The sequence below is a fragment of the Saccostrea cucullata genome, unplaced genomic scaffold (genome assembly GCF_032062105.1).
Source record: "Saccostrea cucullata isolate Sc308-1 unplaced genomic scaffold, CSIRO_AGI_Scuc_v1 ctg3995, whole genome shotgun sequence".
Lineage (NCBI taxonomy): Eukaryota > Metazoa > Mollusca > Bivalvia > Ostreida > Ostreidae > Saccostrea > Saccostrea cuccullata.
In genome coordinates this window covers 78,366-97,310 of record NW_026940144.1, presented here as the reverse complement: position 1 = coordinate 97,310, position 18,945 = coordinate 78,366, and the positions used below count along the sequence as shown (strand labels likewise).

Genomic DNA, 18,945 nt, shown 5'->3' with positions numbered 1-18,945 from the left:
ATGCTTAGTTATAACCACCCCTTTAAAAGTACAGCATAAAATAATTTTGTCATATATTAAAGCCGATCGAAGAAATGTTAATTACGTCTGAGAAAAATGTAAAACATTCTTGTAGTGTGAAGACATACTGAGGTTTTGTGGAAACAAATATTTTTATTAATAACAATTCTGAGATCTATTAATCTAGTAATTTAAATATTCTTCAATTTAGCAAAATACAATCTCACAGGAACATCAGATATAGCAATTCTTGGACAACAATTTACATGGACTTGTCAAATGGCTATTCCTCCACAAAAGATGCATGCAGTTGTTAGATTTTTCAGAAATGAAACCAGCGTAGGTTTAGTTGGAAACGTCACTGGCTGTAAAGGAGCTAACATAAATTTTAGATACAATTATAGCTGTACATCAGAGACAAAGTATAATCTCATCATTCCGTCAGAAAATATGACAGAAGAAGAAAATAACACGATATGGAGATGTTCTTACTTTAGTGGAAGTCCTTCATTCAGTAGTAGTCAAAAACGACTGATCATTGGAAGTAAGTTTAACAACAAGCTTCTCCTATTATTCGATATAAACATATATATATTTTTTTAATCTTTAAAACATTAGTCAATTGTAAAGCTAGACTTTTTAGCTCACCTGAGCCGAAGGCTCAAGTGAGCTTTTCTGATCAGAATTTGTGCGTTGTCTGTCGTCGTTGTCGTTGTCGTTGTCGTCGTAAACTTTTCACATTTTCATCTTCTTCTCAAGAACCGCTGGGCCAATTTCAACCAAACTTGGCACAAAGTATCCTTGGGTGAAGGGGATTCAAGTTTGTTCAAATGAAGGGCCACACCCTTTTCCAAGAGGAGATAATTATGAATTAGATAAAAATTATTGGCATTTTTAAAAAATCTTCTTCTCAAGAACCACTGTGCCAGGAAAGATGAAACTCATGTGGAATCATCCTCAGGTAGTGTAGATTCAAGTTTGTTCAAGTCATGACCCCCGGGGATAGGGCGGGGCCAAACTGGCCGATCAAAGTTTTACATAGGAATATATAGGAAAAATCTTTAAAAATCTTCTTCTCAAGAACCACTGGGCCAGGAAAGATGAAACTCATGTGGAATCATCCTCAGGTAATGTAGATTAAAATTTGTTCAAGTCATGACCCCCGGGGGTAGGGCGGGGCCAAACGGGCCGATCAAAGTTTTACATAGGAATATATAGGAAAAATCTTTAAAAATCTTCTTCTCAAGAACCACTGGGCCAGGAAAGATGAAACTCATGTGGAATCATCCTCAGGTAATGTAGATTTAAATTTGTTCAAGTCATGATCCCTGGGGGTAGGGCGTGGCCGAAATGGCCGATCAAAGTTTTACATAGAAATATATAGGGAAACCATTTTAAATCTTCTTTTCAAGTACTTCAAAGCCAGGATTAATTATATTTGTATGGAATCATCCTCAGGTAATGTATGATCCCCTTGGGGGTTAAAATTCAAGCCCCCCCCGACTTAAGTTTACTTTCAGTTCTGATCTGATATGTGTTTTTTCCTAGCTGATGTGCTCAGGTGAGCGCTGTGGCCCCTGGGCCTCTAGTTTATTTACTTGCAGAAATCATGTTTTCTACACAGTGCCTGATTCAATTGTCATAGGTTATTTGCAAAACTTAAACCACAGTGACTACATTTTCTTATCTGTTATGATTAAATCTCAACATATAAAATAGGTAATTGATTGTATGTTATTTCAAAATACTCAAGAAACTAGCAAAGAATTATTTTTCATAGAAAAGCCAGAAGTCTACATGATGACACCAAGTCCCTATCAGGTTGAAGAGGGTGAAATAGCTCTTATGTCATGTGGTATTATAACCGCCACTCCTAATACAGATATCATTTGGAGCTGGGTAAAACCAGACATCAAAGATATCATTCTTCATAATGGACCTACTTATTCAATCTCTAATATACGGAGAGGACAGTCCGGGACGTATACATGCACAGCCACAAACATTATTGGAACATCTCTACCGGCTACAGTACAGGTCGATGTGCTTTGTAAGTATTATAACTAGTGTATTATATGAGTTTTATAAAGAGACTTACTTTTACAATCGACGACTGACTTCTACTATTTAAACAAAGAACAACCCCAATTACTTAAATGTAAAAGACAGCTGTCGAATGTAAATGTAAGTCTCTTCATAAACTCGATTTCTAACTGTTCCTTAATAATGGCAGAAATAAAATGCTAGTGTGCATAAAGTACTATCATTTTTTTTATAAATAAATATATGAAGTCTGCTAGAATATGACTACCAGATCGAAATGTTGAAATTGATACAAGTTTCGTGTTTTTATCTGTCCCTTAGATGCACATCTGCAACATTTTTTGATTTATTTGAATTCATTTAAAAACGTAAGGATCCATATCGCATACTTCATCATATATCTTGTTAGGAAATTCAAGTTCTTCTAAAATACAATTTATATAATGAGCCTTACAAACGAAGACAATGTTGTTACCTGCTTTGTCGGCAGGGACCAGTACGTACTGATCATGTAATCTATCTATTTCTTGTTTCACTTCTGGATTATTGAACACAGAAGGATAGATGGTTTTCATATTGCCCCTCAATCTTTTAATTCGCGACTTTAACATGGATCTGATACATTTAAATCTGACAGGGTGTAAATGTCTTCTTTTTTCATATCTGGCCCATTGTCTGGCGTAATTTTCAACAGAATCCATAATAAGTATGAAATTCCGACGCCATTTGAAGGATAGGGGTTCCCTATATTTAAGACCTTTTAAAATAAGTGATCTAAGATCCTCATTATTAACAATATTTACGTCACCTGTAATAACGTGTCCAGCAGGACTATAGTTATAGGGCGAAGAAGAACATGAACAAGATGGAGGATTATGTTTAAGGTAGTAATGAGTCAAAAGAGACATCGTGTATAACAGGTTTATTGTACGACCGATGCCCATGACTACGCTTACGTCTCTGTGTATGGTTAAAAAGTCCCATCACATTCTCGTACATTGCTACACTGTGGACTGGAAAGATTTCCAACACTATCGACATTGTCATTACATCCATAGGGAAAGGCTCTCCCTAGTTTTCTAATCCAAAATTAGAAAACAACCGTCCGAAAATTCAAGTTAATCAATAACTCAAACAGTGTGAAAGATTCCTATGTCTCTTATAAAGATAGGGCTTTCCACCATCACTTGCAATAATCCATTCTCCGTTTTGCTTATAAACAAAAAAACCACCAGCGAAAAATTATGTATCGTGACTGCTGTAAGGGTTCATTTTATTGACAAATACTTCGTGTAGAGCATATTTTTTGTTGTGCCTATCACAATGAAATAGTTTTCAAGCAATTGAACTTCTTATGAATTTTGTTTTTTATCTAATTTTGTAAATAAAAAATATGTATCGAATACATCAAAATACAAATATGCTTTATGTGCAGATAAACCTGAGGTGAGTACAATTTCGTTAAACCCATACAGGGTCACGGAAGGCCAGTTAGTGTCAATGACATGCAGCGTGTTGGCTGCCAATCCAAATTCGGACATCACGTGGAGCTGGATCAAAGCAGATAGTCCTAGTAGTATCCTCCATCGAGGGCCTACCTATACAATCTCCAATATACAAAGGAATCAGACAGGGATGTACAGATGTACAGCTAGGAACTCGATAGGAACATCCAATCCAGCAACAATACAAGTAGATGTACAATGTAAGTAATCATACCAATGTATATACTTATGTGTTGTGTTACAAAGACATTATTCAGGAAATATTGATTTATTTAAATGGTATATTAGTATTATATTAATGATTTGATAAGGCTTATTACAAATTACTGTCATTAAAATGACACAAGGTGTTCAGAACAATTAAACATTCCTCAATAAATCGAATCAAATCGAATTGATTTACCTGTAACTCCAATGAATTAACTAATTAATTTTCCAAAAAAGGAAATAAACACACCTGTGTCGGAAGCGAGAAATTCTTTCATGTATAGAGAAATTTTAGACTTTGTATTCCATGAAACTTTATAAATGTACCATAGCATCCACGACAGATGTACATGTACACGACGTACCAGGACAAAGTGGAACATTTTCAAAACGATGGAACAAGGTGCTGTATTTAACAAGTGTAGATTTCTTCATGCCGATTCCTGAGAAAATATTGACGTAATATTATACATGTTATTTGTATTTGAAATAAAATAGTGGCATTGTTTAAGGACATTGGCAACGTTTCTGGTTTTCGTATAGAATTTTTCAAGAACTTTTGAACAGGTTTAATGGTACCAAACATGTTTAATCAGGTCTTTTTCATCCATTAAGCCAGCCTTCCTTTATAGACTTTGTCAAATCAATGTTGTTACAATTCTCAATGCATTTTCTATGTAAAATGTTAATAAAATGGACCTATATGGTTTTTAACCATACGTTTTCTCTAAAACCCATTTATTTCATGAAGTTTATACATAATATACATTCTTGAATCATCATTTCCGATGACATGCATGTACGTTGGCTGAAAATGCAAATATAGAAATAAGACACAAAAATACTAGCACTGTTCTTTAATTTTGAGTTACTTCCCTTAACATCTAATTATTATTTATAATGATCAAAAGACTGGATGTTTTTTTCTATTCTATAATTTACTTAATTGGAAACGAACTGTCAAAAAAATATTTTGGCAAGGATATATTATTAACTTTTAATGGTGCCTCCTTCATTTTAAGTGAGAAAACCTATGTATAAACCTTTTTTCTCCGGAAACCCTTCGTTGCCTATGACCTTAAGGTTGCACAACAGTATTAATTTCTGCTATATATTCTTACCAAAATTACTCACCTTTAGTTTGGCCTCACTCATTCAAAACAAACTTCTCAGATGTTTCCCTTTCACATCTTGTAGTACTACTGTTACTTAACATTTTGGTACAAAAAAAAAATACATACCCATCCAGCAAGGCGTTCAAGTTTGTTTACATCGAAGTCAATTAGGTGCTTGAAAGCCATGTGTTTGGCCTTATCACTCAATCCTGAAATAAAATTTAGAAAAAATCTGGTCTCATTAATTTTTTTCTTCTATTTTTACTGGAAAAGAATATACTGTTTTACATCTCAGAAAAAATATGGGCACCTACCTCTCTGCTAAAGTCCTGAAATCAAGGGAAAAACTCAGGAATTATTTTCCGTCAGCCATGTTTTGATGTGAACCAAGGGCCTAATACTGTTATGACACCATCCGAATATCATATTTTTTTTTACAATAACATCTTATTTGGAAGCATTCATGTAAGTAACTGAAATCAAACTATTAATGATAAATCAGTAAAGTTGAAAGTTATTCTGTGAGAAGATTTGGTTTTTAGATAAACCCGAAGTTAAAATCACTCCACAAAATCCGTACAGAGTTAAGGAAAGTACACCTGTTGTAATGTCATGCATTGTGTCGACTGCCAATCCAAACATAGGCATCCGATGGAGTTGGATCAAAGACGACAATCCTGATAACATTATTCACACGGGATCAACGTACGAAATCTCAAATATACAAAGAGATCAGTCTGGCACGTATAGATGTACAGCCACCAACTCCATAGGAACATCTTATCCAGCCTTATTACAAGTAAATGTACAATGTGAGTGAAAATATTGAGATGAAATAAAAAAAAAATGCATTATTATTTGTCTGAACACTTAGAGGGATATAAGGAAATTCGTTGGGTCCTTGAAAAAAATGGTTCTAGACAATGCGGAAGCGGAGCTTGAAAGTCAAATATATGTCCGTATTATCTTTCTAAATATTCTAATTTTTCTACAATATATCGTTAACTTTCCAACAACTCTTTGTACGTTTGTCGCCTTTTATCACATTCTAACGTGCATCTGATACTAGTGTGACATCACTTGTCAGTGAAAAGGCTTCTTACAAGATCAATAAAAATGTTTGTAGAATTGACACCTGTTCAGTTGTCCACGCGGAGGGCAGATGTGGATTTAAAATCTAGTCTGTAAGTCTCTTGGATGGGATGAATCTGCAAAAAATTATATCGAGAGGAAATATAATATGGTTAAAGACAGTAATCTTCTCAACCAATGCAATTATTATCAGAGGCCCACCATGTTGTTTAAAAGGAATATTGATAACACCTTTTACACACCAGAAATGATTATAAGTTGCACAGTGAGTTTGTGACTTCATACAGAGTAATCCTGTTTGTGAAATTGAAATCCTTATTGACCGAGGCACGGTCGAATCCCGATGCAGATTTCTCTCGTTATGTTTTCTCTTCTTTCGATCAGTCTTTTTCATAGAAGTTGTTGCTTTTGCATTGAGTGAAATCAAATGAACTTTTATCTTTAAAAAATGGTAGGTTGAGTTTTCACATTAGTAATTTATGCCCCTCTGATAAAGGAATTCATACATATAAATCTGTTTATATCAATTTAGATGGTCCAAGCCTAGTTACATTTTCCCCAGACATCAACACCATAAACAAAGTAGAGAACCAGACAGTAAGCCCTATTATGTGTTCAGCAGTCTGCAATCCAACCTGTACATACCGTTGGACAGGAGTGAGTACAGTGAATTCAGCAAGACTAGACCTTGGAGAACTGAAACGAACAAAGAGGGGGAACTACACATGCACAGCTAGTAACGTGATCTCTTCGTCCTCAAGAAGCCTCGTTGTGACGGTTAATTGTATGTTTTTAATGTTGTTTTTATAAATTTGCTTAAATAAGTTTTAATTTAAATTAATTATTACATGTCCTTATTTTTTTTTTGTAGATCCTCCAGATATTGAAGTGTTCCAAGCAAGTGGTAATCAGGTTTATGAAGAATCTTCACAGTTTAGTATTATGTGTAAAGTTGACAGTTTTCCACTTTCTAACATCTAAATCGAAAATAAAGAAACTGGACAGGTAATCTCTTCAAGTGGGCCATCGAAATCTCTCATATTCAATGAAGTATCTGCTAAGTGTTATCAAACTTCTAATTATACATGTAACAGCCGAAACTTCTATGGATCAACATCATCAATTAAACTCGGGATCCATATTTATTGTAAGTAACTTTAAATCTTGTAGAGTGTTTTATCTTATATTTTTGTTATATGTCTTACATATGAAGTTTAAGACAAACATTTATTTCAAGGCAAACCAAGACATTTAGATGGAAATTCAGTTATCATAATTGGAATTCAAAAAGGAAAAGGACTGAATATATCTACTCAATTCGTTGGATATCCTCTCCCAACGATATCATGGAAATTTAAAACAAACACGTCGGATATGTTAACCACACTTTCTGGTGAATTTCAAACATTTTCAGAACAACTGAATGTGTCAACAATACAGACAAGTCTTGCTAAAATGACCGTGCGTCCAGAGGAGTTCGGTTACTACATAGTTACTGCTAGCATTCCAGGAAATGTATCTCAAAACTATACAGTCACCTATCATGTGATTCCAGAAAGTAAGGTCAAATAAATGAAATTTTGCACTTTTTCCTTTCTTTTTTAAATCTCCATTTGATTTGAAGTGAAATGACAATGTTGGTCTGTTTTTATTTGAACGATATCTGGCATGTTGCGTTATGCCTCATTATTTTCCTACAACGATCACTTTTCCAAATGTATTCTCTGACAAACCAATATTAATCTCTAATTTTAATTGAAAAAATCTAAAAACTTTTTTAGGAAAACCAGACGCTCCAAGAAATATTTCACTTGACTGTGCAATTTCAAATGGAAAAGCATTCATAAAGTGGATTCCAGGTTTTAATGGTGGAGCAGATCAGACATTTGTTGTATCTTACAGAACAAATACTGGGCTTCAGAAGAATACAGCTCAGATACAATTACAATCCTATGCCACTATCACGGGATTAAAAGATCAAACACTATACCTTTTCAAAGTCGTTACGTCAAATAGAAATGGAGAAACATCGTCTGAGGAAGTACACTGTACAACAAAAGGTATATTAACTTTTTTGAGCCATATACCGATTTACTTGTACAGTCGTTTGGCCAGTTCCGAATATTTATCTATTTAAGAGCGTATAATAAATAAATTTAAAGGTGTAAAAATAAATTGATATCTATGGTATGAAGGCTTATTCATGAGTGTTCGAATTATGCGAAGTTTTGATTTTTTGCCGTCAGTTTGTTCGTTTGCGTACTTGAAACAGTCGACATACTCTTACAATAAGCATTCCGTGCAAATGATAAGAATATACTCGTATGTGTTTTGTAATTCCCTTTAATTCCTCTTTATTTTAAAGCCTACCGATTTTTTTTCCAATTTCTGTCAAGTTTGCATTTTATATCTTAGAAACTGCTGTCCTGGACATAGGTGGCCCAATTGGTGGAATTGTTGGCAGCATTTTTCTGGTGATAGTTATTGTTCTTTTTATATTAATCAGAAGAAAATACCAAATCAATTGCCTGGGTTTGTATCTTTTCATTCACACACCATTAATGACTATTCGAATGTTAGGCAAACCTCATTATGTCAAACTTCATTAGAAAAACATAATATCCAGAGATTCGACAAAAAAGAGCGTAAAATATACAGAGAAAAAGCTATTGTGACTTACCTCTTACTTTAAATTTTTTTTGATATTCAAAACATCCAAATCCAGTTCAAGAATCCAAAGTTAAAAAGTAAGTGACTAAATGATTTGTATTTATGAATTCAATTCTATATTTTGAATTTTGAATTGTAAATTTCAGAAAGAGCCACAAATCTCAGGTATGCACATGACCAAATTTTGATACATTTAACAAAATATATGTTGTATTGAGAAAAAAACTTGATTTATTTAAAGAAATGCAAGTTCGATCATAATTATCATTAAACTCAATAAGATGATTCTTTTTACAACAAGGAAATATTGAAAGAAAAAGAAAGAAAACGTATGATTAATAATGAAGCTTTTGTGAATGAAATTCATGATGTACATATATCTACATAAAAATACAAATCGAAGTATATATAACTGAATGTACATAATCAAAGATGCGTTAAAGCATTGAATTGTTTTGGTTGTTATAGATTTATAACAACAATATATTTATATAATAGTGTTGTGTTTTGCGTGCACTATGCCTAAATAGTAGTCAGGGTTTGACACATGGTGCACGAGCCGGAGGCGAGTGCACTATGTGTCAAACCCTGACTACTATTTAGGCATAGTGCACGCAAAACACAACACTATTGTTATTATTATGCTGACTGTTGTTACTGATAAAAACGGCAATATTTTCTTCATTCCCAATGTTTCATTACCTGTAACATTCGTCTACTCTATTATGACGTCACCGTATGCAACATGTACGTCATAATCTTTTTCTTTAATATATTTTGAACGTTCCATGCTTTAGGTATAATCTACAGATAGTTTTAGAGAATATTATTTGAGTGAGGAAAGGGGGGGTTGCAAGAAACTATTTTAGAAGAATTATTTTGATAGTTTTTAATTTTAATTATAAAATATTTGAAACTAAGTTTATATATATTATAGTACAATACTATAGATAACGGCGTCTGTGGCGTAATCGGTAGCACGTCGGACTGACAATCTCGGGGTCGTGAGTTCGTTCCCCGGTATGGGCGTTGTCGGATTTTCCTCAAAAATGGAAGCCGTGCACTATTTCGGCATAGTATGCTTACGCTATATAAATCCTTAGAACACTATGCGAGAATAGTAGGGTATGGGTTATATAGAGACAAACTGACAGGAAGCATAATAATACTCAATATGAGCCGAGAAAAAACGCCAGATTTACTCGTATAGTAAAGAGTCTGTTTTAATTTATTTCAATGATCAGATCTAGAGGAGTTCTTTATTTTTTTTTTACAGGAAAAAGAAAACCGAAGTGTCGAGCAAAACTTCAGATTTAAAAGATAAGTAGATGAATAGTTAAAGTAATGTACTTTTCATTTCTCGTTAAAATTTTTCTTTATCTTTTTCTCTTTTTTTATTTTCAGGTCAAGAAAATGACGAAAGGTAATACATTCAAACAATTGAAAAGGCAATGGTTATCTAAAGATTTAAATAAGTTTTATTCAATATTCAATATTAAAATAACAACATTCAAAAGGCATTACTGATCACTGCATTTGGTATCCCCGACTCAACTTGTTAAACTTCAGAGCTTTTTTATTGTACTTGATTAGGAAACATGGAAAATATGTAAATATCTCGAACTCAAAAAGGGCTTAAAATTATCAACCCCTCAGATGTAAATGACATTTAGAAAACATTTTAAGGCTTTACTTTACACGGCAGACACAAAGAAAAAGCAGATTTAAATATACTCTCCTATCCTGACGCATTTGTGTTTCCCTCAGTTTTTTTTTTTTTTTTTTTTTTTTTTTTTTTGTTAACTTGATTTTAACGATTCATTAAAGAAAATTAATGCATTTTTATTGTTTTGATCAATCATTTATAAGGTTTCAGTTTCAATCTTTGGTCAAGAATGATAAAGTTTCCTTATATAAAGGGTGCACTACGAAGAACTAAAGGCGGTTAGTAGGGACGGAGAAAAGAATTATGACGTTATCCAATCGGCAGGCAGTAAGTATTTATTTTACGCAACAGTTAGCCCTTTCACAAACTAGAGCTGTTTATACCAAAAAAAATTATTCAAAATAATTTTAAAACATATACTGTGAAATGGTTCATTTTCATATGGGTTATTTTTGTTGAATTCTTGTTATGGGACCCACAAATTTATGCCTCTTTCAACAAATTTCATGTTTTGAACTACGAAACCAAAACCCTCGAACTGCATTGTATTATTTTTTTATTTCCATGAAAATTTGACCACTTTTCAGTACTTAAAAGTAAATTTACTGGTCTTTTTTCCAGGTAATAGCGATGAAAATATCACGTAAGCTTTTTTTTTCAAAGTTTGTTTTGTATGAAGTATAAGTTTTTGCTAGCGATTCACACTGTGCATGAAGTGGTACTCTTAATTTAAATATTCCTCAACTTCTTTTTTACAAAAATTTTCAGTGAAGGTTATGAAAGTCTTGATCTACAACACCAAAAAGAAGAAAACAAATATGAAGCATTAGCAAAGATTGAAGGTATATAGATGTTGAAATCTTTCAAAAGATAACTAAAATATAATAAAAATGAAAAATTGTTTTGGTCGGTTTTTAATTACATTAAAGTAAAGGAGTATTTTTTGTAAATTTACAGATTGCCAAGATCCAACTAACACAGAGTCCGAAACAAGAACGTCAGCAGATGTCTATATGAAAGAATTATTCAACTGAGTAGACATGACCTTGTGTTTCTGAAATATATGTATTAAGTGTTAATAAGAGGATTATAAAATAAGAATGCATAAAATTGTTGTTTCTTTTAATTTCTATTACAATTCTTGGGATTTTACGAACACTTTGCATAATTAAGCCACGAACAGTTCTTATATGACTGGATCTGTGTAACAATTGTTTTCAATTTCAATAAAAATTATTATGTATATAGCATTTAGATGTGATTTAGATAACTGATATTGACTTCGACAGCTTCAAGATTGACAACGATGTTCTTGGGATAAAAATTTGAATGATACACTCATCTTCATCCACTGTATTTATGTATAATATAAACAATCCTCAAAAGTACATAATTGCCTAAGAATATTGTTTAGTTTATTGTGCAACTCATATTCGCGCTAATTGTAATATATTTTCTTTATTTTCACACTCATTTCTTCTTTGTCTATTTTTAATTTTTGTTCGGCACTACCTCAACAGGATCTGGATCTTTCAAGTCTGTATTGTTTAAGTATATCATCCCCACTTTATCTGACTCTAGAGTGAAATCACCAAATACTTCTGGAATCAGTTCAACTGGTATAGAACATTCTTCTATGATTTTATGGAGAGGCACTGGATTACTTGCTCTTTCTAGGCAGACCGTTATGTTTTGTTTAGCAGCTGTGTAATTTTGAAGCCCGTCTGGCTTATATTGTGGAGACTTTATATATTCTTGAAGTTCTCCAGCTGTTTTGCTTTTTTTCTTGAATTTGTAAAAGTTTTTTCCTAAATATTCAGCACACACTGCATGACACAGCCAAACGACTGCTGTATTCCAGTTTTCTTTCATCATGTAAAGATATCCGAGTAGACTAAATGATGTCGCACTAAAGTCCTCGAGGCAGTAGTTTTCGAAATCTTTCAATAGAGCATCTACATGTATTTCTCTGTCTGCGTTTCGTTCCGTTGAATCCATTTCTATCTTCTCAATGTCTTCTGCTGCTGAATCTCGATTTTTCTCCACTTTGTCTTGTCCCGCAGAAGAGGGTTTACTTTTTCTAAGATAAAGTACTGTGGTCTTATCTGTGTCATTTTTGGAATAACGTCCTTTTTCTTTTAACCAAAAAACCATACTGTTCCCTAAAATGTAGTAACAAAAGGCTTTTGACTTGCAGCGAAAAACTCCATGGATATCTATCTCGTTCTTTAGGTATTCGTCTAGTGCATGTAGCAATGATATCGAGAACTCGTTTTCAGAGTCGTCATCAATATGTTCAATGTACTTTTTCAAGAATTCAATCCCTTCATGCCACTCTTTTTGTACAAAATGTAAAAGACCAATCCCTGCAATTATGCCTGATGGAGGTTTATCTCCTACAGTCAACAACCTGTTAAATTCTGTTTTTGAATTTCCAAATGCTGTAATTCTGTCTGTATTCTCAAATGGCAAGGAGCAAGCATATGCTAGATACATAAATGCCAAATTTACTCTTGATTTAGTAAAATCGGGATATCTTTTACTTATTTCCTTGAACATATCTACTGATTTTTCCGGACATCTCGCTTTTAGTGTTAAATACACCAAAACTTCTTCAACTGGAAAGTGTTGAAACATTTTCCCCCAAACCTTAATGATATATTGGACTGCAGAATTGCATGAAGTACTTTGTATTACACACTGTACGTGACAAATAATTGCTTTCTCTATTGCCTCCAAAAAATTTCCTGAATCAATGAAAGCCTTTTCTGCTTCTACAAATTTTTCTTTGGTTTCGCACAATAAACCAAGAAGATAGTGAGAGCTTGAGTATTGGTCTGCTGAGCAATAATTCTGGAATTTCACTATGTACTCATTCCACGATGTGATGTCATCTTCATCGTAACATAAAATGCGTACAAAGTAAGCCAGTGATACAGTTGGAAATTGGATTTGTTTAAATGCATTGGTGAACAATGTTTTCGACAAATGTGCCATCAAAAGTCGTGGTAGCGCATTAAACGTAAGAACATTGTAGTTGTTCATTTGGTGTTGGCAATTCTTTCCTGTTGTAATTGTAAAAAGATCTAATACATCCTTTGCTTCTTTTTTCATGTTGCATCTAAGCAGAAAAATGGCATAGTTAATATGTCCTTGAACACTCATTTTATCTCTTTCCAACTTCATATAAAGTGTCAGTGTTTTTTCTTTGATTTCCTTGAATTTCTCAGAATCGATGGGATATGACATCGATGCTGAAGAATAAAGTAATGCTAGATACTCCTGAAGACCAGACGTGCCCTGACTATTCTGAGCATAAACAAGTATTGATTGCACCAACATAGTAACTGGAAAAACTAATGTGTACTGTGTTGGAGGAGACATGCATGTAGGCTTTTCTATGATGCTCAGAATAAAATCCGAAAGATTTTCAAAGAACATTTTCATATGTCTATACATGTCAACTAATAGCCTGGCGATTTCTGTCGTTTTGAGGCTCATAAGGCAGCTCCAAGTAACCTTTTCAAGAACCATCATGTAATTATCTTTATTTGTTTGTATATTCTTCAAATTGTCATTATCGATCAATGGCTGGATGTCCTCTCGAAATGCCGATCTTCTACTTTGGTCTTGAAGCACATATTCGTCCGTAAAGGGAAGTAATATAAGCATGGGGTTCTTCCTCGCTTCTTTCAAAATTCGCTCTGCATCTGCCTCGTCTGTTAAAACGTCAAATAAATTATTTTCGGGAATGAAAAAAGTAGGGAGATTCCTACATTTCACATGCTGCAAGAGCCTATTCAACAGGTAAAGAAAACACCAACCAGGATTTTCCCATCTTGTTTCAGGTAAGATTTCGCATGCATGCAGAAAAACTGTTTTGCAGTGATAAGAAGAAATAACCTCAAATTTCTTATCTTTGTGGATCAGTGCTCTTCTGAAAAGTTTAAAAAACACGTAGGAATGTCTTTGGTAGTCATTTAAAATCGAATTTGCCAATTCCACTTCTGTCGTGGCAAAGGAAAAACACCATTCAATATCAGATTCGGGGCCATTTGTTTTCTTATGGGCAACAGGAACGACGTGACAACCATTTTCTAGGATTTTCTCAATATCTGCTTTACGGAGCCACTCACTTTTTTTACATCGTTCAATCCACGATCGTGCACACTCAGGCCATAGACAAGGGATCGCCCAAGTAAAATCCCATTCGTCTTTGAATGAGGGATTGTCTAAAGTCGTCATGTTATCTCTTAATTCTACTCCTAAAGCAGGGCCTTTGCGTTCAACATTATATCTGTCATCATAGCTTATATATATTTTTCTAGCTAACTCATCAATATCCCTTAGATTTGTGTTGATGAAATATTTTCCATCCAGCAAAGATGCACATTTCATTCCTTTTCTGTTCAGCAGAACTTCATTTTGGGGGTTTAAGACACGAAGTCTGCAGTATCCAGGATGAGTGTCATTTGTTTCTATATAAACATTGGAGTTTATTTGGTCTGTTTTGGACACGGGGGAGTGATTTGATTCATTATGCTCAGTCAATGGAGAACAATCTACGACTTGTAAGACATCGATGTCACTGTTGCGGACATACTCAGGAACAGGGTTATCAAGATTTTTATCACGTTTGAACAATTTGGGAATTTCATAGAATTCTGGAACACTTCCTACCTGAACACAATGAAACCTGACTGGTTGTTCAGTCCGATGGAGCATTTCGTTAAACTTCTGGGCATGGTGTTGGTCTTTTTGATTGTTCTTAGTAGACGTAGTGTATAAAGGAAGTAGAAGTTCTATGATATATGTAAGGTTAGGAATGGCGATCTTACAAGATTCTGAAGAAAGAGAAAGTAAAAAGTTGACTATAATTCTTAACATATGTAGCGTTTGATAATTAAGTATTTTATCTCATATAAGCCTACCTTCAGGTTTCGAAGAGTTATCATCCATTATAGGCTTTTTCAGCTGTGTTCTCTAGATATTAAAATCCAACCTAACTTAATGGTTTTTACGACAATCGTATTTTTTCACTTCCTCATTGGCGTTCTTTTATGAAAATTCTCTGGGGTGTGTCAGGTCAGCCGTATCGCGCACAGATTTGACCTAAAAAATCAGGTATCTTTTTCACGCATTTAAATTTTAAATTTATTTAAGCTTGTACTGCAGCAATATTTAAATTGATTTCAGCTAAAAAGAAAAACACCTGTACCTGTAAAGAAGTAGGATCAGACTTTGGGATGTGTATCTTTTCTTGTAAAGGCGTGATCTGCATGACAAAATGTAAAATGGTCGAAATATAAAAAAAATAAAGATTTACGAGTAAAATTGCTCCCTTCCAAGATAATGTTTGCCAAAATAGTATTAAAAATATTGGATAAAGCTAGGACAGGCTCTCGTCATCAACAATGCTTTTCTCAATATCCAGTCAGTCTTCGGTAGGATAACATAATACTCTATACAGGATTATTTTCGCCCTTTTTCACTTGCAAACAATTTTGCCCTGTTTTAAATTCACCCATTCTTAATTCTGATTAAGAAATTATGCTGTGTAATTTGATTTCGCCCAGTTTAAAATTCGCCAAATCAAAAAAGGGGCAAAAATAAAACGGGAGGGAAAATTTCCCTGTATACAGTATTTAATTATTAACAAATGCTTGCACTTAAAATGCTGGCACTTTCTCAAATCGTTATACGTCTTTAGGATATAGTCAAAGAATTTGGCAATTTTTTTTGCTGGAAGTCATAAGAAATAATACGATGAATTCTTTTTACAAGTGTTTGTTTGGACAATGAAGTCTCATATTAGGGTTTGTACACAAAACATTGGAACTTTTTTCTATGTTTGAAGTTCTCATTGCTCGCCGATATATGGCTAAAATATTGCCGATTCGGCGTAAAACATCAATCAATCAATCAGTCTCATTTTTCATTATATCATTGGAAGAGGTCTGTCTGACAAAGGCTTGAAAAACACAAAAAGATAATTAAGTTAAGGCGAGGATTTTATTATCACATTTATGAAATACATTACAACTTTTCTCTGTGGTCTTTATTAATAAGGTGTAAGTTCGTAGTTCGACAACAAAACACAAAACCAGATAATACGAATTATTAGACAACAGTACAAAACTGACATTATAGCTCGAAAATGTAGAATTCGGTCACGCGTATCCCTTTTTTTCTTGAATTTTCTGATATCGTCAACATGTTTGTGGAAATTTTCGGCCGAAAAAATACCACATCTACCAACCGACCCAGTTGTTTTTATCCAAATCAGAAGAGGGTAAGCAAATATAACTTTAAAGATGGCCCAGCCTGTTTTGTTTGAGAATTAGACAGTCTTGATCGTTTCTTTTGCAGCAGTTTTGTTTTCGTTATTAAGGATATCTTAAGGAAGTTTTTAATTGGCTTGGTTGAAGTGCATGTCAATAAATTCTTTGTTTTGGTTATTTACGGAAAAAAAGTTTCTCAATAATACGCTTTTTAATATGTTGTAGCAACAAATAATCTGGATTCAACCCCTAATAAAATTCATTATGCGCTTTTTCTTACACATATATTTTCTGTACGAGTCTGATATGGATTATTTGTGTATGGTAATTACAGTGAGGAGCCTGACTTCAATGAACATATTTTAAAGCATCTTATTTATATCAGAGATAGTTTTAATTAAGAAAAAATCATTGATTAATACTGGTATAATTTTTTTTAACTATATGAATTTTACTATGAAATAAAAATAAATATTTGTAGTGAATATGTAAAACATTTTGAAATTTGTGCATAAAAATATTAATAGGGATTATTTGCCGTACTCTGTTCTCCATGTTAAAGCAAGCACCAGTGTGTCAGCTGCTTCGTTTCAAGTTTATATTAATTATCACAAAACAACACTTACATGTAATTTATATTATGCAAAAACACAAATAACTAACAATTTTAATATTGCTTCACAATAAACATCGGGTAATGACAGATACTAGAATTTACAAATTGAATTTTGAAATTTGTGCATAGAAATATTAATAGGGATTATTTGCCGTACTTTGTTCTCCATGTTAAAGCAAGCACCGGTGTGTCAGCTGCTTCGTTTCAAGTTTATATTAATTATCACAAAACAACACTTACATGTAATTTATATTATGCAAAAACGCAAATAACTAACAATTTTAATATTGCTTCACAATAAACATCGGGTAATGACAGATACTAGAATTTACAATATTCAATCAATATAGCAGGAATCCAGAGAATGTGGTAACAGGAGCAGAACTTCTGGTAGAATAACCAGACCCCATATAATATTTTATCCAAACACGATCTCCTTTTTGAAGCCTTAACACCGCCATATTTGAACCTGTGTCATAAGAACCACTAGTGTCTGCTGCTGTTGTGACTTTAGCCGAGCCGTTTAGTACTAGATAGGTGTATATACCATGCAAAGGATAAGCTTTAACGCTTACGAAAAAAAACAAAGTGTCCGTCTACAGGGGATGTGAAGACACCAGTACTTAAGTCGTATCCACCTCCTATGGTGTAAACGATCCTATCAAACACCAGTGTACCACTCATCCAGGAGCTGCTGTCTGACGTCACACCAGCCGTAAAGGCTACTTTTTTGGTTATGTCTGCAAGATTAATTTGAAATATTTTTAAACATGTTTACAAATGAATAATGAAAAAATATCTTAATATATAATAACTTATTTATACTTGTAATAAGTATTTGTATTTTTTAATCATCATCAGTGAAATTCGAAAAATATCTGGTGTATTGGTAACTATAGATATGTATGAGAATGACAACATAAAGAGACATGTGTTTTTTGCCCAAACGAAATTCCTACAATACATACTGGTTATTCGTCCATAGACCTCTCTTATTTGATCATTCAAATATCCAGTTAACGTAGTGTTAAGTATGGCCGTTTTCGAATGAACATCCAGTAGTGATAAACTTGTGTATCTCAACTGGACCTTTATATCATTGATGTTATTTACTGCATTACTCAATCCTTCTTTTAAATTTCTGACATATGCTTCATTTGCAGCCATATCTTTAAGTACCTCACTGAATTGGCGGGTTAAATTCTTGTCCTGATTGTCATTCATTACGTCAAGTTTATTTATTGTTTCATTGAGTCTAAGGGTAAAAGTTTTTATTTTGCCTATCATTTATTACCAAATTATTCACTACTTCATTAAGGCGTAGAGACAAATTTTTGTTATTAATTTCATTTGCAGCCAAATCATTTACAACTTCTTGATATTGTTGAGTTAAGTTTTTGTCCATGATATCATTTATCACTATGTTATTCACTAATTCATCGAGACGCTGAGTCATGTTTTTGTTCTGCTTGCCAAATATTGCAATGATATTTCCTGCATTATTCAATCGAATTGTAAGATTTTTGTCGTATTCCTCATTTGCCGCCAAAGTTTGCACTATTTGCTTCGTGCTTCGTAGACAAGCCATTAATTCATCATTGGAAGGCGGTTTCGATGCATTTAGTTTATTCAGTTCAGCCTCCAAAAAGAATACTCTGTTTTGAAGTAACAATTTTTCTTCACCAAGAACGGTAATATTCTTCTTTAGAACCGGTATAATGTCCATTTGTCTCTTGAGATTTCCTACCTC

At 33.4% G+C, this 18,945-nt stretch overlaps 4 protein-coding genes across 4 annotated transcripts; 1 reads left to right on the top strand and 3 right to left on the bottom strand.

The window, feature by feature from the left end:
- Nucleotides 1-215: 215 nt before the first annotated feature.
- LOC134254884 (B-cell receptor CD22-like) lies at nucleotides 216-11,489 on the top strand. The gene is given in 15 exon segments (XM_062737415.1): nucleotides 216-544; nucleotides 1,781-2,050; nucleotides 3,479-3,748; nucleotides 5,413-5,682; nucleotides 6,495-6,746; nucleotides 6,834-7,109; nucleotides 7,200-7,520; nucleotides 7,744-8,022; nucleotides 8,378-8,494; nucleotides 8,779-8,797; nucleotides 9,909-9,956; nucleotides 10,537-10,625; nucleotides 10,920-10,941; nucleotides 11,067-11,140; nucleotides 11,256-11,489. Coding segments are annotated over 12 exon segments (2,400 nt in total). The 5' UTR covers nucleotides 216-279; the 3' UTR covers nucleotides 10,550-10,625; nucleotides 10,920-10,941; nucleotides 11,067-11,140; nucleotides 11,256-11,489.
- Nucleotides 11,490-11,528: 39 nt separating this feature from the next.
- Nucleotides 11,529-14,616, bottom strand: LOC134254876 (uncharacterized). Its single transcript, XM_062737408.1, has one exon. The coding sequence runs from the start codon at nucleotides 14,541-14,543 to the stop codon at nucleotides 11,790-11,792; it is 2,754 nt and encodes a 917-aa protein (XP_062593392.1). The 5' UTR covers nucleotides 14,544-14,616; the 3' UTR covers nucleotides 11,529-11,789.
- LOC134254883 (uncharacterized) lies at nucleotides 14,564-15,332 on the bottom strand. The gene is made up of 3 exons (XM_062737414.1): nucleotides 15,230-15,332; nucleotides 14,690-15,142; nucleotides 14,564-14,595 (listed from the first exon to the last, which is right to left on the bottom strand). The coding sequence occupies exons 1-3, from the start codon at nucleotides 15,255-15,257 to the stop codon at nucleotides 14,564-14,566; spliced, it is 513 nt and encodes a 170-aa protein (XP_062593398.1). The 5' UTR covers nucleotides 15,258-15,332.
- Nucleotides 15,333-17,536: 2,204 nt separating this feature from the next.
- LOC134254881 (otolin-1-A-like) lies at nucleotides 17,537-18,362 on the bottom strand. The gene is made up of 3 exons (XM_062737413.1): nucleotides 18,199-18,362; nucleotides 17,819-17,946; nucleotides 17,537-17,724 (listed from the first exon to the last, which is right to left on the bottom strand). Exons 1-3 carry the CDS (start codon nucleotides 18,360-18,362, stop codon nucleotides 17,537-17,539), a joined length of 480 nt encoding a protein of 159 aa, XP_062593397.1.
- Between the last annotated feature and the right edge of the window lie 583 nt (nucleotides 18,363-18,945).

What these genes read in the sequence shown, in the direction of transcription:
- LOC134254876 (XM_062737408.1), bottom strand. Translation starts at nt 14,543, where the DNA reads ATGACGACTTTAGACAATCCCTCATTCAAAGACGAATGGGATTTTACT.
- LOC134254883 (XM_062737414.1), bottom strand. Translation starts at nt 15,257, where the DNA reads ATGGATGATAACTCTTCGAAACCTGAAG. An exon ending in TAACTCTTCGAAACCTGAAG is followed by an intron (nt 15,143 to 15,229) that starts GTAGGCTTATAT and finishes CTCTTTCTTCAG; the next exon opens with AATCTTGTAAGATCGCCATT. An exon ending in GAACAGAAAAGGAATGAAAT is followed by an intron (nt 14,596 to 14,689) that starts GTGCATCTTTGC and finishes CTATGATGACAG; the next exon opens with ATATAATGTTGAACGCAAAG.
- LOC134254881 (XM_062737413.1), bottom strand. Translation starts at nt 18,362, where the DNA reads ATGGCTGCAAATGAAGCATATGTCAGAAATTTAAAAGAAGGATTGAGT. An exon ending in ACGTTAACTGGATATTTGAA is followed by an intron (nt 17,947 to 18,198) that starts TGATCAAATAAG and finishes AATATTTCAAAT; the next exon opens with TAATCTTGCAGACATAACCA. An exon ending in AGGAGGTGGATACGACTTAA is followed by an intron (nt 17,725 to 17,818) that starts GTACTGGTGTCT and finishes ACACCTATCTAG; the next exon opens with TACTAAACGGCTCGGCTAAA.